The following is a 24,750-nucleotide window of genomic DNA, read 5'->3' as shown; positions in this document are numbered from 1 at the left end:
GTGGCAGAAGAGAGAGAGCTGGGTGTCATCTGCATATTGTGGGTCTGCAGTTTGCATGTGTAGGAGGCAGCAATCCTGGTTTACTCTACTCTACTCTACTATTGTATGTGCTTCTATAAGGGAGTTGAACTAGTACTGTACAAAGTGGTAGGGCATTTGCCTTCCATCAGCAGTTGCCCTGTGAGATGTTTCCTTGCACCGAAGAGAAATCCAGCCAGGAGCATAAATAAACATAGTTAGCTGTTGGAGAAAATCTTTTAGGGTATGGCTACATTTGGAATTTCAAAGCGCTGCCGCGACAGCGCTTTGAAGTGCGAGTGTAGTCAGAGCAGCAGCGCTGGGAGAGAGCTCTCCCAGCGCTGCATGTAAACCACACCCCTTACAGGTGTAGCGTGCAGCGCTGGGAGCCACGCTCCCAGTGCTGCTGCCCTGATTACACTGACGCTTTACAGCGCTGTATCTTGCAGCGCTCAGGGGGGTGTTTTTTCACACCCCAGTTGCAGCACTGTAAAGTGGGAGTGTAGCCAAGCCCTTAGTCTAAAGAAAATCAAGGCCTTGGCTACACTGGCGCTTTACAGCGCTGCAACTTTCTCGCTCAGGGGTGTGAAAAAACACCCCCAGAGCGCAGCAAGTTACAGCGCTGGAAAGTGTCAGTGTAAGCTAATCCTCTCGGGGAGGTGGAGTACCTGCAGTGCTGGGAGAGCTCTCTTCCAGCGCTGGTGCCGCAAGCACACTCGCAATTCAAAGTGCTCCTGCGGCAGCTCTTTGGAGTTTCGAGTGTAGCCAAGCCCCAAGTTGCAAGGAACTAAAATAGAGTGAACTCATCCTGTGTTGTCACTAAACCTATATGCCTGAATTGAGTATCTATTTGTTTGTTTATATATCTATGACTGTAACTGGCTCTGAAGCGCTTTGTGATATCTATATGTGGGACTCTGCACTGTCGCACTGTTTTTGTCTCATTTCTGTTGTTTTTACACATACACTGGAAATCTGAGAACATTTAGCTAAGCCACCTATGCTCGGCCATTAAACGGAGAGTCGACAATGGTTGTCTCAATAGAACTGTCGTACGGTGGCAGAGCTTGGCCTTTGGCTCTTTACTGGCTTCTAGATGCTTTTCTTCTTTGGGACTTAAGGTCTTGCAACAGTGTTTCAAGGAAAACATGAAAATACAGAGTCCAGGCTCCTCTACATTGATAGACGCATGTTGAGAAATGGGGTTAAATCTTTACTAGCACCGATGGTCATAAACCAGCTAGAGAAAGGGCAAGTTCCTCCTCTGATGTTTCCTCTTCCAGAAAGTTGCCTATGACGTAGTTATTTGTTGCTAACTATTGCTTCGTAATCTCATCCCTGGCACATTGATATTCTAAGTATGTTTAATTGTTTTGTGGCTCTATAAATCTCTGACTCAAGTGAATTTGGCTGTTTGAAGGCTAAGTGCCCTTGTTATATGCTATGCTGGTGCTAGAATTGTGGTTTCTCTTAATGGGCAATGTAAAAGAATGAGTCAGGAAAAAGGAATGTGTGCCACCTGCCAGTCCCATATAAGTTTTTCCTGAGGTTTGTATTCCCACCTCCTGAGTAACGTGACTGCACTGCTAATCAATAAGTGAGCTGACTAATGTCAGAATAATGTATGACGATCTCTGTCAGTGCTGCCTTTTTTGAGATATTTCTTTTTATCGTGTGTATTAGAATGAAGCAAAAAACATTCTGTTTAAATACAGGCTGCCTGTTGCTCGGTGCTCCCAGTCTCGTTCCCATGAGCGTAACACTAAAGCCTTATGTTTTTGGCAGGTGTGAGGCATGAAGGGAGCCTGGTTTCAGTCCTGAGAAGAGTGCCTCAATAGCCAGCTGGAGCGGGTCTGAGAAGCTTGTCACGGCTCTGCAATGAGCAGACAGCTATTGCAAAGCAGGATGCAGCAGGAATATCGGAATGTTTGCGTCCTTCTGCCCAACAGAGAGCAACTCAGTGTAACAATCGGGGTGAGTTGTTTAAAGTTTCATTCCGAGCTCTTAGTGCAAGTTCATGGATGTTTTGTGTTGTGTCTGCTCTGGCAGTTAGTGATAAGACTGAGCTTAACTTTCATTGCACTTACGAGAGTAGCATATTAGTTCATTTATCAAAAGACTATTAGCTGATTTAACATAATTGGTGTTTTGCTTCCTAGTTGGCTAGCCTAGCAAAAATTTACAGGATGATCTGATTAATCTCTTTAATTGCATTTGATAATGAGGACCTAATTTTTAATTCTCTTTCACTCTCACATTGTTTTGTAACAAACTGAAATGAAAATCCAGCTTCTCAGAAACCTGAAATGCCTTGACCTTTGGACCTCAGTGGGCCGTGCTAATTGACATCAGCTCACCCTGCAGTTTAGCTCTGTTGATATTTCTTTTGGAAGCTATTCTGTAAATGGGAGTCTCTCTCTCAGATTTTTTTTTCTTCTTTTTCTAGTTGTTCTTTCTTTACTCCATTAAATGAGAGAGAATTGCATCTGTAGATTTCCAAGTACTTTGCAAAGTATTGTCATCCCCATTTTTACTGTAGAGAAATCTGAAGCACAAAGAGAAGTGAAGTGACTTAAGCAAAGTCTCGCTCGCTGGAACAATTCCCCAGATGGAATGCTGTCCATGATTAGATCATGCTGCTGCCTTTGTAATATAGTTTATCAGGCATATGTGAGAAACTGAACCAATGCCTGAAGCTTAGTCTAGCTTGCCATCTAAATTGTGAACTGTCCATTTTGGGAATGGGGGTCTGTCTGTGTAGAGTGTTTCTAGACTTTATTTTCTCTCCATTCCCTCCCCCTTTTCCCCAAAGGTCCTTATTTTTAATTCAAAGTGTGGCTTTAGAAAACATGCACATCAGCACAGAAATATGCAAAAATCTTTAAAGTCCATACAGGAATTTTCATACTTGCCATGCTTAAATCTAGTACCCCCCAAGAAAACAGCCACAGGGCCTAGGTAGATCAGAGTATTGGTAACAGACTCTGAAGCTCGTCACTTTCAATAGTTCAAAACCAGGCCAGATAAGGTGCTTTTATTTAAGCTCTTAGTGGGTAAGTGGCCGTACCAGTATAAATTTCTATCACAGCTGACCCTAAATATCCCACATGTTGGTAGCTTTTAGCAGGGTGGGTGGAGATCCAACAGGAATGGAGATTGAACTAGCCTCCCACCTTTGGGCATTGACTATACTAGATATGCGTGTCTATAATTGCCTATTGTTGCCCCTCCAGCATTATCAATACCGGCAGCCTTAATATAGATGATCTGCTGTTGTTTTAAGCATCCTGTCATATAAACCTGCCTAGAGTAGGATTAACCGACAATGGGTATCTCCGCTCCCTAATTGCGGGGTGTGATTAGTTTGTGTAGATATGCCTGAACTAGCTATAATCTAGCTAACTTGGATACCAGAGCAGTGAAGCTGTGGCAGCTGTGGCTTCAGTATGGGCTGTACAAGTCCACCTAGAACCCTGGATAATTTCTCAGGTGGGTAGCTTATAGTGAAGCCCCTGCTAGTTAGATTGAAGGTGGCTTGGGTATGTGTATACGAGCTGCAATCACACCTCATGATTACAGGTTAGACATAACAAATGGTGTTTAAATTGGTTGTGATGTCTGGCTCCCATGGTTAAAACTGTAGCTCGAAGCACTTCAGGCTAATACAGTTTTAATAAGCGTAGATGAGGCCTTTAGAGTTCGACTTTTTAGTGTAGGCAAGAATGGAAAGAATGTCAGAGGGATCATTCCAGCCATTTATGTCTCGTTTCCTGAAGCCTCTTTGAAGGCCCATGTTGTTGGAAAAACTGAGTGGGATAACTTAGTGCAGCCCCTTTGATACTTTATCTTGAAAGTGTCTAGCTCTACATATTTGCCTTTAGAGATGTGTAAGGGTTCTGTAACTTTATATCTGTCAATAGCCTTTTAATAAGTCTTCTGTTTATACCTGTTTTATTGGCTAAATGGATGGGAAACTTTGCTTCCTTAATGTACTTGGATGTGTCTGTGTATGAAAGAGAATAGCTGGCTGAAGCAAAACATGAACTTCGAAAATACAGTCAGGTGCAGATTGCATAAAGGATGGAACCCAACCTTTTAGATAAATCAGGGGCCAGTAACAAAATCCACTTTTTTTAAGTGTTGAAAAACATGTGACTTAAAAAGATCCTTCCTCTTGCAAAATCTTAAAGGAGCATGGGAACAATTTTCTAGCAACCTCAGTAAGGCCTTGTCTACACTGCCACTTTACAGTGCTGAAACTTTCTTGCTCGGGGTGAGAAAAAACACCCCCCTGAGCGATGCAAGTTTCAGCACTGTAAAGTGGCAGTGTAGACAGTGCATCAGTGCTGGGAGCAGCTCCCCTCATGGGGGTGGTTTTTACAGCACTGGAAGAGCTCACTGGTGCCACAACTACACAGCCACGTTAAAGCGCTGCAGCAGCGCTTTAACATGGGTAGTGAACACGTACCTTAAGACTTCAGATTTAATTAGTACTACAACAGATAACATCTTCCACCTTCATTGCTATAATAAGGCTACTGCTCAGCACTTGCATAGCACTTCACATTTTCGATATATTGTGTAAACACTAAATAATCTTCACAAAAGCCCGGTGAGGTAGGTGTCATTTGCTTTTCAGTACATTGAAGTGCAGATTCTCCACTTGATAGGCAGGGGATTTATGCACATAATTCCCATTACTCCTGTTAAGAGATGCCATACATATCCTGTCCATCAAGATGAGGCTATACCTGTACATTTTATGGGATCATATTTAAATCCATGGGGTAGGGTTTGTACTTTGACAACTATTTTTGCATATCTTTAAAAGAAAAAATTGCAGTGCTAAGGGAAAAAAGAATGTGGCTTTAAAAAAGAAAATTCCTTCCCTCTCTCAATATCAAATGTCTCCAAGTTCACATTGTTGTTAGCATCTTCCTCTTCCTTCATTATATAAAAAATTGACATTTGAGAAGATGGGTTGCAGGGATGCAGTATTTCCAAAATGCTAACTCTTGAAAGGCTGCCAATAAATCTTTAAGGAACAAAACCATAGGGAAGGATGTAGGGGAACTTGCTAAGCACTCTGTGTAAATTGAAGCGAAGTGGGAGTAATCTTTCCTGAGAGGGAGGAATGTTGTTTGGCCACAGAGGCAGAGAAGGAGCACAGATGGGAAGAGGTAGTCTGCACCCTGAGGCGCTTACTTAAACTGTAGACAAAACGGTATAACTTAAAATGCACTCGGTGATGGAAGAAGGTTTTAACACGGTCATTGACTTTATTAAAAGATGATATCTGTCAGCTTGAGTCTGCTGAGCTAAGATGACAGGCTTCAGGGAAGTGTGGGGGCCTAACTTTTCCATTGCATTCCCCCTTGTGGAGATACTGACGCCTGTAAAGTGCATATAAAACACCACTGGTCTCATTGGCAGCATTTTACACCCACTTTGCTGATTTGTAAAGGACTAACAAGAGGGAAAGCAGTGGAGAATTGAATCCTGTGCTTTTTGAGGAGAGGGAGAATGCATTACACTCTTAGTGCTCAGATACCACAGTGAGCTGGGAAAGTGAGCTCCAGACATAAAGAATGGCTTGGAAGAACAATGCAAAGTGAGTTGTCCAGAAGAAGACCTGTCAAAGGAGGAGTGTAGGAGATGAGACAAAAATGTAAGCATTACCAAAACTAAGTGCATGGCCTTGAAGATGAGAGAGATGAACTTGATTCAGAAAGCAAGAGTCAGGGCTTGTCTACATCACAAAGTTGCAGCGCTGGTGAGGGGGTTACAGCGCTGCAACTTAGGAGGTGTACACATCTGCAGGGCATCACCAGCGCTGCAACTCCCTGTTTGCAGCGCTGGCTGTACTCCCGTTTTGTCTCGGGTGTAGAGGATCCAGCGCTGGTGATCCAGCGCTGGTAATCAAGTGTAGACACTTACCAGCGCTTTTCTTGACCTCCGTGGAATAAGCAGGTATCCCAGCATACCTGAGGAAGCCTCTGGTAATCAAGCTGGTCTCCTTCCCTGTGGTTTGCAGGGGGGTTCGGGGAACGCGAGAGCAAACCACGGCGAAGCTGGTCTCCTTCCCCGGTTTGCTCTCGCGTTCCCCGAACCCCTGTGCAAGCAGGTCTCCTTCCCTGCGGTTTGCAGGGGGGTTCGGGGAACACGAGAGCAAACCGCGGCAAAGCTGGTCTCCTTCCCCGGTTTGCTCTCGCGTTCCCTGAACCTCCGTGCAAGCAGGTCTCCTTCCCTGCGGTTTGCAGGGGGGGTTGGGGAACGCGACAGCAAACCGCGGCGAAGCTGGTCTCCTTCCCCGGTTTGCTCTCGTGTTCCCCGAACCCCTGTGCAAGCAGGTCTCCTTCCCTGCGGTTTGCAGGGGGGTTCGGGGAACGCGACAGCAAACCGCGGGGAAGGAGACCTGCTTGCACGGGGGTTCGGGGGACACTGGAGCAAACCGGGGAAGGAGACCTGCTTCCCCACGGTTTGCTCTCGCGTTCCCCGAACCCCCCTTGAAGCCGCCCAACAGCGCTGCAGTGTGGCCACATCTAACACCACTTGCAGCGCTGGTTGCTGTAAGTGTGGCCACTCTGCAGCGCTGGCCCTATACAGCTGTACTAATACAGCTGTAACAACCAGCGCTGCAAAATTTTAGATGTAGACATACCCTCAGTTGAGCGAGTTGAAGAGATGAGTGACATGGATGGGGCCGCCGATGTTCACTTAAGTGGGCAATTTGATCAAGTTCCCTCTTCAGAAGTGTTCTAACACTTACCTTCACATGTTCAGTTTTAGAGAACGCAGTACATTAACGGGCTTCTGCTTCTCTGTAGTGTTTTTGAATATGAAAGTATGTAAATACACTAATTATTTATTTAAAATGTCTGTTATATTGATATAATGCATGCTAGAGTCTGTATATGTCTGTGCACTGTATTCTAGTTACCAGTATGCCAGCACTCTTCATTAGGATATCCCTTCCACAATGACTGGTCAGAAGTAGTATATGTGCATGCTCTATTCTGTGGGAGGGTGGGGAGGATGCAGACCTCAGTACACTAGCTCTTTCCTCTTGATTGCACATCATAATGAGCTAAGCAAATTCCATACCTAGGAGCGTTCTCAGCTTCAAGCCTCAATCTCTAGGCCTAATAGGAATTGTACAGTTAACCCCCCACACCTCTACCTGTCTGACATCAGAAGGCACCCTTCTAGTGCAACTTTCGTACCTCCTGGTAGGGGTGAAAGTAGAAATAGGGACTTAACGGTATGGGGCTGGCTCTGGCCCCCAGAATGGTGGGGCCTTGGGCAGAAGGGGCAGGGATGGGGGGGGGGAGCCAGCCCTGGCCCATCCTGTACCGGTAAGTGCTCTCCCCTCCCCCGCCAGGATAGCAGCAGCTGCCGGGGGTTCCGGCAGCAGTTTAAAGGGCCCAGAACTTGGATGCCGCTACTGCCCTGGGTCCTTTAAACTGCTGCTGGAACCTCCGGCTGCCATTGGTACCCCAGGGCTCTGGCAGCGGGACTCATGGGGCTATTTACAGGGCTGGGGCTCCCCTGCCTCTACCACCCCTAGCCCTTTAAATAGCTGCCAGAGCCCTGCTGCCACTCCAGCAGGCTCTGGCAGCTATTTAAAGGGCCTGGGGCCATAGAGGCAGCGGGAGCCCTGGGCCCTTTAAATAGCCCCTGGAGCCCTGGGGAAGCGGCGGTGGGGCTCTGGCGGCTATTTAAAGGGCCTGTGGCTCCAGCCACTGTTGGGATCCCCAGGCCCTTTAAATTGCCCCTTGGGGAAGCCGGGCCACTCTGGTACAGCGCACCGGTTCTTTCTGGTACGCCATACCGGGGTGTACTGGCTTGCTTTCACCTCTGCCTCCTGGTAACGTGATAATGGCTAGCTGGCTAGTGGTACAGTGTCCGTGTTCTGTAGGTAGAACTGGCTTCTGGAATGACCCCTGCCCTCCTGCTGCCCAGGCTGGAAGACATTTAATATATCTGAGAGCAGAGGTAGTCAATTTCCAAATTTCTTGGTCAAGGTTCAGACTCCAGAGAAACATTTTTCATACTGTAAGTGCCCCTGTTCAACAAACATGCAATGCTGTGTAGTGTATGCAGGGGATATATTTTTAGTTCAAATATTTTTCTTTATATTTTTTCCTTTATTGTTCCCTGTTGTATTTGTTATCTGCTATGCATCTATTAAATCCCATGCTGATCTTACCTGCGGGATCAAGAGCCAAATAATCTGAGTTAACTGCATCAAATCTGATATGCCACAGTTTATTCAGATGTGGTCACACTCCTGTCAAAACAAAATGTTTCACAGCTCCCTACAGCCCCCTAATCTGATCTTTCTCCCTTTAAAGTCAATGGAAAAACTCTGTTATGGACTTCACTGATGAAAGATGAAGCTCTCAGTGAGGCCAGATTTCTGTGCTACCCAGTAATTGAATAGCTTTCAGTTTTAACTGACTTCTATCTCATCTGGGAAAGGCAATGGATTGGAGCTTCAGTTTTTCTCTCTCATAGGGCTGCGTGGTAAAACAGACATAGTGTGACTGATACTGAAAAAAACTCCCTGAAAGTGACAAGACACTGAAACTCTCACTCTGTCCCCACAAGAACAGAACAGAGTGGGGGACAGTGATCTCAGAAATGGGGTGAGGAATAGGTCAGTGATCAGAGAGTGACTGAAATGACCGAGAAAATCAGCTGCTTGTTCCTCAGAGTCATAGTGAACTTCAGACATTCCCCATTGCAGGATTGAATTATCTAGGCATATAACTCCCTGATCTCCTGCCTGCTCCACCCAGAGAAGCTCCCGCTGGCCCAGACGGGAGCTTCTGCTCATTCACCCTGCACTGCTGCCAGCCGGTGGAGGACAGAGCTGGTGGGGCTGCAGCTGCACAAGCAGCCGCCTGGAGACACACAGCACCCTGCAGCTCGGCCCTGTGCTGGGAGTGGGCACAACTCCACACACGCAGTCCTGTCTCTGTGTCAGCCCATTTACGCTCCATTCAGAAGCGTCTAGCAGTCTGGATTTGGCCTGCACTCTGCCTATTGACTACCACTGTCCTAGAGGGCTGCATCTAGTCTCTGGGGAACAGTGATAAATACATTTGCAATAAGATGTTTTGGGGAAAAAAAATCTACTTGTAGTGCTAATTAGATGGCTGCCAAATTTTAAGTTTCTCACCTTTATGGTTGTGAAGATAACCTTCCACATGTGAACTGATTCAGTACTATTTGCAGGCAGGCAGCTCCATTGTCTCTACTGCTGCTCATAGGTTTGCCCAGCCGCTGCACAGTGAATTAAAAAGGTTCTCGATAACTTTACTGTTGCTGTTCAGATCTCTGTGGGTGATAAAATGTAATTCTTGTCAGTTTCCTGTCATGCAGTTGCTGATTGGGAAATTTCTTACCAACAGCACATGCAGATGGGTGCTGGAACTATTTGAGGAAGGGTACCCCAAGAAAAGCTGCAGGAGTGGTAAGAGTGTGGGAATAGCAGCTGGGAGTCCCCATGCATGATGTGGGATATTACCCTCCCCTTCACACTAATTGACCACGATCCTCCATCTCCCTTTCATATCAACCTGTGGCTAGTAGATGTCTGGTAAAGTTTGAAGCTCTTTTTTAAAAGAAGAAAAAAAAAATCAGATCCCTGGTAGCTTATCTACAGAGTAACATTTCTGGAAGTGGCATTGTGTGTGGTGGGGAAGGGACATGAACTCTGCTGTTAGTCAGAAGTAAGATATGGTAAAGGGAACTAGCGAAGTAGCTTAATGGCCTGGCATGGAGTGGGCAAGAACCCCGGGTCAGTCCATATGAGACAACCTTGAAAATGAAGTTTTCAGTCTTTGTGGTCAAAACCATCTTCTCCACCCCTCAAAGTGTGCAGTATGGGGGTGAGGGAGAGTTGTGGGTTTTTTTTCCCCCTTCCTAGGTGAAAGTTTAAATCTGTAATTCCTCAGACCCTCCAAATTTTTTTTCTCCTTCTAAACAATGTCTTTGTTTTGCTGGCAATAAGTACAATACTGCAAGAGTTTCAGTGCATGGTCGCATTTGAACAGCATGAATAGTCTAGGTGACAGAGTTCCAGGCTCATTAAAAAGGATAGAAATAGACTGGCACCTAAGTTCCATTGTACTGGGATAAGAGCATATACAAAGAGGGCCAGGGGCGGAAGGAGGACAAGAATACACTACAACAATGCCTTACAGCAACCAAAAAACCCAAAACCCTGGCCCAAGAACTGAATTATGTGCTGTGATTCTGATCTGGCTGCACTTGTGCCTGTTGATCACCTATGAGCATGAAGAATTGTACAGTGCTAGTATGTGTGGGCTGCCTGTAATGCTGGGTGGTTTGTTTGTTTGTTTTTTTTCAGGTAAAAGCCACCGGACAGGAGCTCTTCCAGCAAGTTTGTGACTTAGTGAAGATTAAAGACCCTCACTTCTTTGGCCTCAGTGTTGTTAAAAGTAAGCGAGCTCCGTGCATGGAGACAAGTGACTTGGCAAATGTCCATAGACACATTTGTGTATCTACAGTGTGAGTGCATGTACACACACTGGCCATGCCTGAGTGGGAACTTCATTGTAATAAGATCAGAAACTATGTAAATTATCCAAAGCCTTGTCAGAGTCCTTTGATCTTTAATCCCTGAGCAGACATATTTGAGGGGGGTGGAGCAGGTATACTTAACTTTGTTCTTCTCTGTTTTTTTTCTATAGTGATGTTGTTTGCTGACATTTTTGCCACTGATTGAATTTAAGGTGTCAGTTGTTGCACAGAAGACAAAACTTTAAATGACTTTGGGGCTAGATGTATTACATACCTTCCTAAGTAATAAATTTTAAAGAATGTGGTTCTCATTAAACTCAGTGATTTAGGGTGGGGAGAGAAATGAGTTTTGTGAGTACTAGTTGCACTTGGATGAAGTGATTTATCTGCAGAGACCTTTTGACTTAGTGGCTGTTTTTTTGCAGGAGATTGCAGACCTGGATCTGCCAGGTGCTCAGTTCTCTCAACTCGGGGGTTGTTCACATGAACAGTTAATTTTGATTTGAGGGATGGTCCCAATTGTAGTCCACGGTGGGTGGGTTAGGCATGTGCCTGGAGCCAGAGAATTTGGAAGTAGATCTGTTGACTCACCTCATGACTCCATCCAAGGTCATAAAAGGTGGAGCGGGCCAACCCCCTCTTTGGTTCCTTCTCACAGCTGGATGGTCTGGACCAGAACCTCCAGTGTCTGTAACTTTAGCTTCATCCTACAAAGTAAGAATTGGATTTAGTTTTGTAAATAGTTTTAACAAGGTGTTGTTTTTTTGTTTGTTTGTTTGTTTTTTAAGAATAGTCTTCAGTATAATCTCTTATAGGTTTAGTCTCTTGGGAGAATACCCTCACTTTCTGCCTGTGATCTTTCTCAGTCAGCAATGGCCACCAGCACTGCCTTGGGGAAGACTACATCATGGCGAGGTGTGGTATCTGCTGACTGCTCCCCAGCTGTACCTGGCAATGGCAGGATTTTCATTTCTGCAAATACCACTTGGAGAAGGCCAGGAAGCCCCCAGTGGACACGGGCTGGGGAACCCCTCCTGTACGTTGGCCTGATTCAGCATGGAGCATGCCTCCTGCAGCGAAGTCCAACTCTAGTGCAGGAAACTCCCTCCCCATCCCTTCTTCAGGATTTTGTTGGGAATCTAGGAAGCGTTCTCATAAGCATGAGACTTAAGTCTTCCTCTAAATTCACTTCAGAGAAGCCGGATTTAGCTCTAAGCAAGCCCAGTAGCTTGGCCCATGAGGCGTCAGGACATATTAAGTCCCAGAGGCACAACAAGAAGGCCCATAAGCATTGGGCTATATTGGTACCGGGCCATGATCCATTGCTATTGTCTTCCTTGACACTTCCCAAACCCTGTGATTCATTGGCACTGATGAAGTCCAGTCATTGTCAGTTTCAGGCATGGTCTTCCTCAACGGCTCCAGTGGTTCAGACAAGTAGAACCCCTCTCACACTGAGAGATCTGAATCCCTTGCTGCTCCGTAGAATACTTTCAGTCATCTGCATCCAGAATCCCCTCCATCTCCAGAGAGATAACACCACCAGCACCAAAGGAGTTGACCACTGAAACGGAGTTTGTTGCCTGTCTCTTATGCAGAATACAGCTCCCCTGCGAAAGCACAGACAGTACCACCATTGCAATCGGAATTAGCCCTTTTTCACCTATCCTGTGTATCCTCCACCACCCAAAAGACCTGCACTATTTTGGGGCCAACCTCCACCTCATCCAATATGGAGCTGTTGGTACCCCATGCCATGGGGTCCCTGTGACCATCTGTTGACCCCTCCTACTAGGGTCCTTGGGACCAGTACCCCTCTGCAGAGTTGATCTGATCAGCTAAGAAAGTAACCCTTTGCCTCCTCTCTAAGGGGTGCTCAGATCTGTCCCCAGATCCTACGGCGGTGGAGGATCATACACACTGGATCCAGTGGGCCTGCTAGAACCAGTGAGACTACTGTCTTAATCTCTGAAGAAAGCAGGTGATTCCTACGTCTCCTCCTTCCCACAATGATTTCAGACAGTTGCAGGATCATCTTTGCAGAGTTGCTGGAGAACATCAGATTCCTCTTGAAGAGGTCCAGGACTCCCATGCAAATTCTTAGACACCCTCACTCATCCAGATCAAGCAGAATAGCTCTCCCCATTAATGAAGCCATACTGGAGTCAACTAGGACAGTTTGGCACACCCCAGCTGCCTGCACTCCCACCCCCAAAAGAGCAGAGAAGCTTTCTTATGTACTGGCCAAAAGAGCAGAAGTTTTATTTTCTCACCCCACTCCCAACTCACTAGTGATTGAGGCTGTTTCTGAAAGGGCTAAACAGCAACATCCCAGATCTGTGCTTACCGATAAAGAGGTCAAATGCCTGTATCTGTTGGGGAGAGAGGTCGTCTTGTCATCTAGCCTCTAGTTCAGGATAGCCAATTACCAGGCACTAATGGCTAAATATGATTTCCTGAATGACTCCATGTTTGCAGAATTGACTGACAGCCTTTCGCAGCAGGACAGAGCCTGTTTCCAAGCTCTGACAGATGAAGGCAAAGTGATAGCTAAGACCACTCTCTGATCCACTGTCTGCCACGGATACCTCCTCTAGAGCTATGGCTACCACCATCATCCTGTGCAGGGAGTCGTGGCTCCATGTGCCAGTTCTCTGGGGAGGTCCAGAATACCCTCCAGGACCTCCCCTTGGATGAATTGCAGTTCTTCAGCCAGAAGACAGACCAGTTTCTCCATGCCCTAAAGAACTGTAGGGCTACCCCCCACTCACAGGGGATATATACAAACACATCTGCCCCAAGAGGAAGTTTGACTGCCCATCATTCAGACCTAGACATATGGCTCAGCAGTTTTTCCATCAGAAACCCTATGAACCACCACACAAGAGAGTGTTCAAAAAAGCCGCTTCTCTGCAACAGGCTCTGCATCTCAACCTCAGCCCATCTCGACATTATTTTTGATGGGAGCTCGAGTTGCAAAATACTACGCCCAACACTTCCCAACTCCCACCCACCATTTGTGGGTGGTTTAGCACTCTCCCTCCCACCCCCAACACTGGGAGTGCAGTAATAATGGACAAGTGGGTGCTGAACATCCTCTGTTCTGACTATAAGATAGTTTGCGTCCCTGCATCCTCCCTACTCTTCAGGGACCGCTCTCAGGAGAATAGCCTTAAACCTATCCGTGGGCACCCTATTGCAGCAAGGAGTGATAGAACATTTCCCTCCTCAATACCAGGGAAACACATTTTACTTCTTGGTACTTAAAAAGAAGAGTATATGGGGACCAGTCATCAACCTCTGCTATCTCAACTGTTTCATTTGCAAACTCAAGATTTTGCATGGTTATATTGGCATCTATAATCTTGTCTTTAGAAAAGGACATGGTGTACAGCTCTAGACGTGAAAGATTAATCCTGCTGTCAGACACTTCCTCAGATTCATGGGGGGCTCTGACTATTTTCTCAACATAGTGCTCCCTCTCAAATAGCGACCACCCACAGAGTCTTTACTAAGATATTCTTGGTAGTAGCAGCTCATGTCAGATGTCTCATTGTCTTCCCCACCTCTATGAATGGCTCCTTAATGCCAGGTCCTGCCAGGTAGCTATGCATCAACTTCTATGATGCTGTACTAGGGGTCAGTGTAAACACTGAAAAATATCAGTTCTAACCTCAGCGCAATCTGCGGACTTCATTGGGGCCACCTTGAATTCTATTGTTGCAAGCGCATACCTGCCCAAGGACAGGTTGCAAACCATAATCACAAACAGTCCTCAAATACCAGTCAAGACATGTCTGTCTCTTAAGTCATGTGGCCTCATGCACCTACGTCACCCCATTTGCAAGACTCCACCTTCATTGCCTTCAAATGGGATACTCTCCAAATTGCCAATCCATGAACTTTATGGTAACCGTTCTGGCCAAGGTACTATTTTCCCTGCTGTAGTGGACAGATCTCGGACAAGACTATTATTACTGTTGCATCCCTATCGGGTTGGAGAGCCACATGAATAGCCATACAGCATGAGGTGCCTGAACATCTCAAGAGTCCAGGATGCACATCCTTATGCTGGAGTTGTGAGCTGCTTGGAAGCCCTTTCTTCTGTTCATACATGCTCGCCATGTCCTTATGATATCAGACAACATTGCAACTATCTTCTATATCAACCAGTAGGGAGGAGTGAGATCTGTTTCCCTGTGTGCAGAAGAGGTCAGCTTGTGAAACTGGTGCATCAGCAGTCAAGTCACCCTGTCGTCCGCAAGCACATCTGGTGTTCTTGGATGCTACTTCATGGAGTGGGAGCGCCACGACTTGGTATTGAGCAATATTTTATTTTAGCTCTATACAGAATCCCAACCAAGGATCTGTTTGCCTCTCAAACAAACAAGAAGTGCACGACCCACTGCTCCAGAGGAGCCCTAGGTCATCACTCCCAGGGCAACATTTCTGTTCTGTTTTTTCCGTGGTTGAATCAGTTCAACTATGCCTTCCCTCCACTACCTCTCCTGTCATGAGTTCTGCACAAAATATGTCAGGACAGACCATGGGTCAGCCTGATCACCCCCTTTTGGCCCAGGCGGCTTTGGTTTCCCAGCCTCCTATGCCTGTCCTCCCGATTACCAATCATCCTCCCAAGGTTTCCCAAGCTCCTGACCCAGTGGAATGGTATGATCAAGCACCTCGATCCACATCCGCTCCACCTCAGGGCTCGGCATTTGGGTGGGCATCAGCCTTAGAATGGTCATGTTCCATGCCTGTGTGAGACATCCTTTCTCATAGTAGAAAGGACTCTATTAAAAGATGTTATCTAGCTAAATTGAGGCGCTTTTCTTCTTTGGCACATCAAAAAGACAGGAGAAGGAAACCAAGGGACTTCTATAGAAGCATGAAAAATGCACATTGCACAGATTACTTGGATTACAAATCTCCTTGACTTATGTGTTGTGTGGATATATGGACACACATTAGTTCTTATAGTAAAGGGGAGATGTCGGTCAGCAGCTCCGTAAGGAGTTCTGAAATGTTTTTGAAAATGTTTCAGTTTAAAAATAGAAGCTTCATATCCCAGTGTGGGGAGAACTTAAAATAAATGATGTTTAACAAACTTTTGTTATGGTATTCAGCTTAGTTGTAAACTTCTGAGTTCTGGATGTTGAGGGTTTCTTTTTCTGGATTTAACTGTCTCTCTATCTAATGGACTGTAAAGATGCAGCTCCTTGCACCACTTTCAGCCTTACTGCTGTCCTAAACTGCTGAAAGAGAAACTCTTCATCCTGAGTTCAGGCTTTTGGAAGATTTTCCTAATGAGGATAGGAGTTTTCACCACTTTTGGTTTTGTGTGGTCTAAATTTTTATTAGGTTCTCTTCCTCCTAAAATAGAAAGTGACTCAATTAACTTTTGAAGAAATGAACTTTGCACCAGTTGGACTAATCTCTCTTCCCCTCCACCCCCCCGGAAACAAAGCACAACGACGGTGCAACTGAACAGGACACATTGCTCTTCTGCCACGGATCATACAGTGTGCTGGGCCTTATTCCCTCTTCAGTCTCTTGAGTACATCCTTAAGTGACAGGTCCTGAGCCTCCACTTCACTCCCAGCTCAGTCCTGTGACTGATGCTCTCAGATGGGGTTCCTAGACTTCAGCACCCCTATGTCATGCTGAACCTCCTTCAGCAGAGCCAGTTTGGCTTGGCACCTTGCAGGATTCTTCCTCTTACAAGCTTTGTAACCAGAAAACCGTGCAGTCTTTTAAAAAACTAAGTAGTATTTAACTGTCAATGGGAACACAATACTCAGATATGGGCTCAAATAACAGAGGACCTATACGCATGAATTTTTACCTATCCGTTTAGCTTCACCTTGCTTCATTAAGGCCTTCAGCCTTGGCAGAGAGAGCCTGTAGCTCCTACTTCTCTCACTCTCTCACTCTCTCTCCCAGTGTCTGTCAGAGTCCTTTCTTCAGTTTGTCAGGGCTCCTTTTTTAACTGAATCAAATCCTCTTTGTTTCAGTTTTCTTCCCTCAAGAATGCCCTGTCCCTATTGGGGATTGGAGGAGGGCGTAGGCCTATGAGATAGTACTTTTCACCTGTATGGTTGGTGAAGTATTGGGCAATTGAGTCAATTCACATCTTTATCTCACTTCCTGGTCTGCTGGTGGAGAGCTTTGGGTAAGAATTAAGCATTTGAGTCCATGTAGCCCACGATACAAAGTAGGTAGGTAAACTGAGTCACACAGAGTATTAATAAAAATACTGCAGAAATCCCCCAGGCTCTCCACATCACCCTCCTTTGAAAAGGAGTCACTCAGCTGATGATTCAGGTAAGTTCCTTCACAGGACAATACATCTGCTATTATATTTGCATGAATTTATTTCCATACCATCATCTTGGAGGGCTAGACTTTGTTTTAGGAACCCTTTCACTTGGCTGTAGCCAAGTGAGGTGTCAGTTTATGCAATGAAGTGCTTCCCACAGAGATGGTTGCAACTTCCTGAACACCCACACATTTGCAAGATGCTCCTTTTCACATAGCTCTTTTCCTGGGAAGCAGTTTTTTTGCTCAGATATACAGTTGAGTGTGTGTCTCCCTTAGCATTGGTCTGCACCAACACAGAGCCCCATCCTGTGTCTGAGGAATCAGTGAAGGATTTGTTAAAACTGGGCTTACAGAACTGGATCCCGGTTCAGGGCCTCCTTCAGTGCACAGAAAGCCTCTTTAAAATGCTGTTCAGTCCAGATGATTCTGTCTGATTTGCCGCTCTTATACAGTGTAGGAATAAGAGCCACTAGGGAGCTAAAAGTGAGGTACAAATCTCCTGTAATACCCACCATCCCTATGAATGAGTGCTCCAGTCCTTAAGAGCCACCACCTTTGCAGATTCTGGCTTCGTGTGACCGCTACCCATCTTGGGTCCTAGATAAAACCACCTCAACCACCCCCACTTTACGCTTCTCCACCTTTACAGGCAGTCCCACCTATTGAATGCAGTTGAGCATTGTCCTGACTTGGAGTATCTGTTCTGCCGGATCTTACTTTTTAAAAGTACAAATGTCATCAATGTATACCAGGGCAAATCCTGCCATTCCCCTCCTTAGCTGATCTGCCAGATGCTGAAAGGTGGCTGGGCACCCTTTAAGCCCAAAGGTAAAACCAAGCCCTGTTCAGGTGGTGAAAGCAGATTTAATTTTAGCCTTAATCTTAGTCCAAAGACACTTGCCAGTAACTGAGGCCCATTTTGGTAAAGGTAATATGTACCCCCCCACCCCCAACTTGTCTAGAATCTTATTGGCCCTAAGCATGGAGCATCATTCAGCTTTCTATAATCCACACAGAAGCTGATCCACCTGTTCTCCTTGGGTACCAGCACCATGGGCAAGGTCCATGGACCATTTGACTGCTTAATAACCCCCAGTTTCAACTTGTCTCTGATTTCTTTTTCCATGTTTTGGTCTGTTTTCCCAGCGACTCCAAAAGGGTACATTTAATGGGAGGTTTTTCTCCATCTGATGGTCTGGCTAGCAAGACTGGGAGTACAGTAGCTGAAAAGTGATGTGGGAAAAGACTATGGCTGGCTTGAATTGCTTGCTGTGCATGGAACTTTGTGCTCCCATCAATTCACATTTTATCTCCATCTTAATCTCTGAAATGTCTGTGTATCATCCTAATATTAAAATACACTTAATGCAACCAAATTAATTAATGAGCCATTTATGATTGCCAGTTCGATCAAAGTTCTCACTTTTAGAACCACTCTGGTATTTTGCTCTCCTGACATGTGGAATTCTTCAGTGGCATCAGTGTAAGAATTGTCCCTATGGAGATAGCAAAATATGAGTACTGACCACTGTATTACCATGCTGCTCTGTGAGGAGATGGTAGTAATAAAAGTAAAATTAAAATAGAGACAGTCAGGAAATGTAAATGTCAAGAGTCCTCCAATAGTACTAACTCCATTGCATTTGAATACATGCAGTATTTTCTATTCCAGTTTTCCCCGATAAATGTCTAATTGAATACATATTGGGTCAGATGTGTAGCAGGTATAAATTTGGCATAGCTCCATTGACTCCTGTGGCGCTATACCAGTTTATACTATCTGAGGATCTGGCCCACATTTGTGGTGATAAATCTTTAAATACACAGGATGTGCAATATGCTAAGTTAATGTTGTTGTAGAACAACTTAATGTTTGCATTTCCTGTTTCTCTTTTTAAAAAAATGAAATTTTTACGTTCCAATTCATTTTTTCCTCACTTAATTTCATAGAGTTTTTAAAAATTGGTTGTGGGAGGAAAGCTTTAACAGCACTGCTGCAAACTATCTGGGGCAACAGATGGATTTCTTCAAATTACTGCACTGGTAGAGTGCAAACTACTAACTAGCAATTCTTCACTTGTACTTCATGCTATGCCTACACTACAAGCTAGGGATTGGATTCCCCTGCTCGTGTACACACATTCACGGTAGTTCTGTGGGAATTTCAAGGTTGGTTTGTTCTTGAAGTGGCTCAGCCATGCCAGTACCCATGCTATTGTGGCTACGCTGCTCTTTATATTCACGCAAACTCATTGAGCTACCACAAGTATGTGTACATGAGCAAAGGAATCTTGCCTGTAGGTCATAGCGTAGACGTAGCCTAAAATGAGCTGGTGCATACGTGCACGCACATGTATCCTTGTGGCGGCCAAATCCTGACTTGTGTAAATTGTCATCGCTCAACTGAAGTCAGTGGAGCTATGACAGCTTTCTCAGTTGGTGTATCTAGCCTGTGTGCATAGTAAATTATATTAGATTTCACTTGAAATGGTGAGACTGAATTTCTAAGCAATTCTTTCCAGTTCTGTTCTTAAATGGGTAGAGTTCAGTGCCCACATCTCTGCTGAACAGAGAATGCGTCCAAACCAGAGGCTAGTTAAACATCTGACAAAAATCTGTCAACTTCGCAACTAATTCAGTTTAAAAAAAAGAACAAAAAACTTATGTGTTGGGGGAGCCTTTGTTTTTGTAGACTGAGGATTACATTGCAGGTTGGCATTCCGACAGTATTAACTTAATTAAGCAGGAATGTGATGCTGCGTTCCTGGACTGAGGGGAGGACTGCCATGATTCCAGGCTACACTGAAATGAGGGGGGAGAAACAAGAAGGGGAGGGATGGGAGGCGAGGGAGGTTACTTGTTCAGGCTGTTTTATGAAATTTTGACGTTTGGATGCATGTACTTAAAATATTACATACGCTGTTCAGAAACACACATTAAATTATCAACTGAACACAGTTGTCTGTATTGCCCTAGCCTGACCAATAGGATTAAGTTGTGACCCAGTTTATAGGTACTCTGAAATTATGGCTTCTTGTGGGATTTATCTCAGCTGCTGTTTTATGCCCTGTCCAGGCTAAAAGTCTTAACAATGTCTGTAACCAGTTTCCATTATGGGTGACTCCAAACGTGGTTTGTGTATGGATGCAATGTGGCTAAAACTCTTAGTAGCCGTGGCCAGCTAACAGTATTTCAACCCTGCCGCAGGCCTAGGTCTTCCATGGTTGTCTTCTTGTAATGTGGTCAGCACACTTGGGGACAGGATGGGGATACTAAGTGTGGATGGGACAATCCTAATAATATTTGTGTAACTGAACTTTTTTGCCTGTTTCTCCTCTTCCCCAGCTTTCTGTGACAGATATAAAGCCCCACGTGCTCCTGGTGTTAAGCTGAATGCATGTCCTCCAGACACTTCCCCCTCCCCTTCTGAGGCAGTGTAGGATACTTGGTCAGATTTTTGCCAGAATGCATTGATAAAAACATGATTGGGCAGCATGTCAGATGCACCCAACACGATTGTGATGTCAGAAAAGCGCCCAAACTGACCCATGGAACGTGTGAAGGTCAGTGTGCTCCACCCAGTTCCAAAACCATGGTTAAAACCTGTAGTGTGGACAGGGCCTTTAACCACACCTGAAATAGTTCCAGACACTGCTTAGGTCCTCATCTAATACGATATGACATACTATGATCAGAAACATTTCTAACGGAGCAGTCTAAAATGAGGAGGGGTAACCTATAACAGAGCAGTCATCTGAAATTGTGGGCCCCATGTAGGATAGGATTGCATAGCCACACGCATTGCTGCATCTTTGTTCCTACTTGCATTGGTCACATAATTGTGCTCCAGAGTACAAACATTTTGTAAAGTCTCTTGCCCAAGGTTGCAAAGAGACTCTTCAGAGTGAACTATTGTTACTTCTGTGGTGACAGCCTGAAACAACAGCTCCTAAGAGGGGTGGACTGCCTTATGCATTTCAATGGGCTGTTAGCACTGAAGCCTAATTGGGAATACTTTAAATGTCATTGTTAACCATTTCACTCCTGGCCTGGTCATCTTAACAAGCATCAGCTAAGGTGCTTCTTCCACTGCTGTTAGACGCAGCGGTAGATATTGTGAGGGGGGTGCCAACCATTTGTGTGGAAAGGAGGAATTCAAACCACCCGTCCTTCATAAATTTTAAATCAATTTTGTAACTGCTTTTGCCCAAAAAAGGGAGAGAAAGGTAAGATGCAGCCTCTCCCCAGTGCCAAAGGCCTAGACTGCTTCGTAGTTGTCAAAATAACAAAATTTCCATATCATGTGGAGTGCCAAACCCTCTAATTCTGTCTTCCCAAAACCTCCAGTCCCCACACCACTGGCAATACCTGCAATGCTACTAAACACTTTTCAGCACAAAAACCTGTGGCATGCTGAATGTTTGGGGCCAGCATACAACAAATAGAATTTAATGTGAACATAAATAACGGGCGGTAGTTTACTGACTGGGCTAAATTGCTGGGAGTGAGGGTAACAGGCAAGGAAACAGGACTTATGCGGGGGGGAATGCTGCTAATTCAGGGATTTGTGACATAATTTAGGGTTCACGTTCTCATAATTGGGGTCGTGTGCCATCTACAGACAAGTGTCCCTGTCATAGTAATGTATGGAACAATGCTGGCCAAGCATGGAGGTTACTTTTGGGGGGTGTTTGTTTTTTAAACCACCAAAAACCTGCTATGTCTGTGTTCTTGGCTTGAATTTGTTTGGAAAATCGCTGTGATGTAATCCAGAGCAACACTGGATAACTGTTTTGAACCCTCTTGTGGCTAGAATGCTTCAATCCATAGGGTAGACAAGGAAAGGACTATCAGTGTAATCTACTATTCTTTCCACACAGTTTCTGGTTATGCCAATTTGCATTTCCTGTTTTTCCCCTTCTTCAGTTCAGCTTTGAACATCATAAGCCAAAGCTTTAGAGTCCCTTCCACCCTCCATTTCACGTCTTTCAGGAACAAGATATTTTGTTTGGTACTTATGTCGCTTGTCAAAACACTTCCTCCTCCTCTTCCCCGCCCCCCCAAGTGAGACCAGGGAATAGAGTGACTAGTCACATGAATGTGACTGCTGGAATTACCTCTGTAGCCTGAAGTACTCACAAGTCATCTGTTGAAGACTTGGGAAGGGTCAAACATGTTTTCACTAGATGAATTGCATTTCTCTTTGATACTTTTGTACATAGTGTCACTTTCAAAAATCTGGAATTTTATAAGGCCCACAACGTGATTTCAAGACAGTGGTTGTCCAGATGGCCTCGTTTCATCCCCCACCACCTACTCTCTTAGCTGGAGAACGTTCCAACCATTCACAGCAGGCTGGGTTCCTCCATTTCAAATCCAGTTGCTCTAACTGTATTAGAGAATCTGGGCTAGAGGGGAGATGAATCAAGCTTTCAACAGAGGGAATTTGGGTGTGTTGATATGTTGTATTGGGGAGGAGTCATTTCTTGTTTTTGTTTGAGGGGGCACAGTCTGGTCAGAAATACTTGGAGGGAGGAGACTCTGCCCATTTCATGGATAGGGGATGGTATGTAACGTACCAGCTCTGGTAAGAAGGGAGGTTGCTGAAAGCTTCCTTTAAAGACAGTGTTGCTCTATTAATTTGACGTTAAGGTTAGCTCAACAAGCTGGCATTTCTCCCTTCCATAATGGGTTCACCTTAAGAAGTGAGTATTGGGCTTGATTATGCAAGATTCTGAGAGACCTCCACTACTGCTCAGCACCTATAGGGGCCAGGCCTATTTATGAGCTTCCTTCCAAGCCCATGTCCCCAGCAGTGTACAGCTGGAGAGCAAAGTCCAGTTTCCTACCACCTCCCTCGCTGGTGCCTATCTAGTCCTGCTCTGGGGTTACATTAACTATAATTCACGTGCACTATTGGAAGACTATGAAAACTATCTCCAAGTAATTGTCAGATGGGAATTTTGATTTCTGCAACAGCCACCATTTCCTACCAGTACCCACTTCTCTCTCTTTTTCAGACAATGAATATGTATTTATGGACCTGGAGCAGAAGCTTAGCAAATACTTTTCGAAGGAATGGAAGAAAGAGACGAGCAAAGTAAGGCAAATGTGGTTTCTTTTCAAAGATGACTAACTTTGTGATGCTATGATTACACCATGAAATAGAGGCCTCAACCTGAAGCCTGTGGAACACTTGCTGGTGGTCTCTGGTGAGCTGGTTGGTCACACGGAACTGAGACTCATAATTTCCAGCTTCTAAATTGGATTAAAAGAGGGTAAAACGGCATTAAGTACTTTACCCTGCCACATAAGCAATTGCTGTAGCTGCCAAAGGGGTGGTGTTCAGGTGTCCATAGAAGGGGCTGGGGGTCAATGAGCCACTTTCTCTCTTGAGAATAGTTGCACCATGGAAAGGTTTGAGAACCCCTGCTATATAAAACAGAGCATCCTTTGGGTAAAATAACCTTGCACGGCTACTTGTAATAACCTGTGTACCACTGTACATTTGACTATGAAACACTATGGGGGCTGGAGTTGCGATTCAACATAAGTGTGTGGAAGAACATCAGTTGTAGGGAGGAAGCATATATTTATTAAGAGGAATCTTGATTTCTCTACATTAGCTGAAATGTCAAGAAGAATCATGTGAAATGAATACAGCATGTCTGGCTTGTACTAAACAACTGTTCTAAAATAACATTGTCAAGTCTCTCTCTTTTTTTTTTTTTTTTTTTAAATTTAGAAGTTTAAAGATCAAGTCTCATGCCGTTTTTTTTTTTTTTTTTACATCAAAACAAAATCTTAAGAGCTGAAAGTAACACACATGTTTTCATTAAACTACATTGTTAGGCTTCAGACATGTTTGTATATAAGTATTGTCTGTTACAACTCTCTAGGAAGCTACTTTGTTCAGCAAGTGAACTTGTGGTTTCTTCCACCTTGAGAGCGATTGCTGATTCCAGCAGTGTCTCCCATTTTAAGTACAGAAAATATCTCTCAACACAGTATAGCATTTTCCAAATGAGAATAAGCTTTCAAAATGTGACTAGTGGAATTTGCTGCTGTGGCACCAGTCAGGGCAACATGCCTGTGTAGGTACTCGTGTGGCCCTCATCACCGTAGTAACTGAGCGCCTTGCAGTCATTCATGGTCTTTATCCTCACAACACCTCTTCTAAGGTCGGAGAGTGTTTTGATTCCTATCTGTAAAATGGGGATTAGACCCAGAGAGGCTAAGTGAGTTGCCCAAGGTCACAGAGGATGTGTGTGGCTGAATATGGAATTGAATCCTGGTCTCCTGAGCCTCCTGGTCCAGTGCTGTGTTGGCTAGCTCCCTCTTCCTTATCCCTTCATTGAGAACAAAATGGTATCATTGTGCACTCTGAAAAATGATCAAGTGTTGTGACTGGATTTTTTTTTTTAAATGAATTCCTTGGCAATGGAGTTGTTACTGTTGGTACCATAGTTGTGCTTGACACATTATGTAGGTAAGCAGATGGATCTGTAACCCACTGACATAAGCAGGCCCATGCATGTGCTGAAGTTACATACTGACCAGACCTCAAAACAGACAAAGCAGAGGGGAAAGAATGCAAGACTTTAACTCTGTCTTTTAATTTTTATTGAAAAATAGATATTTGGTGCTCAAGAGACTTCCCCTGTAAGGGAGGTCACAGTTTGAACAAAAAATCTTGACAGTGTTCTTTTAAACATCTGTAATTGTAGTCTGTGAGATTGACATAGTGTCTCCCTCGACTGGCTATATGGTGCGAATAACCAAAGCAAAAGGTTTGCCCTGCCAGCCCAAAGATCAGTAGCAGTCTGGAATGCCTCAGCCTTGGTCAGGAGGGGCTGAACA

The 24,750-nt window shown here is 44.9% G+C and overlaps 1 protein-coding gene across 2 annotated transcripts in view; it reads left to right on the top strand.

Annotated features, from left to right (window-relative positions):
* Positions 1-1,589: 1,589 nt before the first annotated feature.
* Positions 1,590-24,750, top strand: part of FRMD1 (FERM domain containing 1) — a 46,520-nt gene continuing 23,359 nt past the window's right edge. For both annotated transcript variants that reach the window (XM_030556793.1, XM_030556792.1), the window contains exons 1-4: positions 1,590-1,640; positions 1,804-1,992; positions 10,397-10,487; positions 22,911-22,990. In XM_030556793.1, coding sequence (XP_030412653.1) covers positions 1,897-1,992; positions 10,397-10,487; positions 22,911-22,990 — 267 coding nt within the window. In that variant the 5' untranslated portion in view covers positions 1,590-1,640; positions 1,804-1,896. The remainder of the gene's footprint in view (positions 1,641-1,803; positions 1,993-10,396; positions 10,488-22,910; positions 22,991-24,750) is intronic.

The sequence above is a fragment of the Gopherus evgoodei genome, chromosome 3 (assembly GCF_007399415.2).
Source record: "Gopherus evgoodei ecotype Sinaloan lineage chromosome 3, rGopEvg1_v1.p, whole genome shotgun sequence".
NCBI lineage: Eukaryota > Metazoa > Chordata > Testudines > Testudinidae > Gopherus > Gopherus evgoodei.
This window is presented reverse-complemented; position numbering and strand designations above follow the sequence as displayed.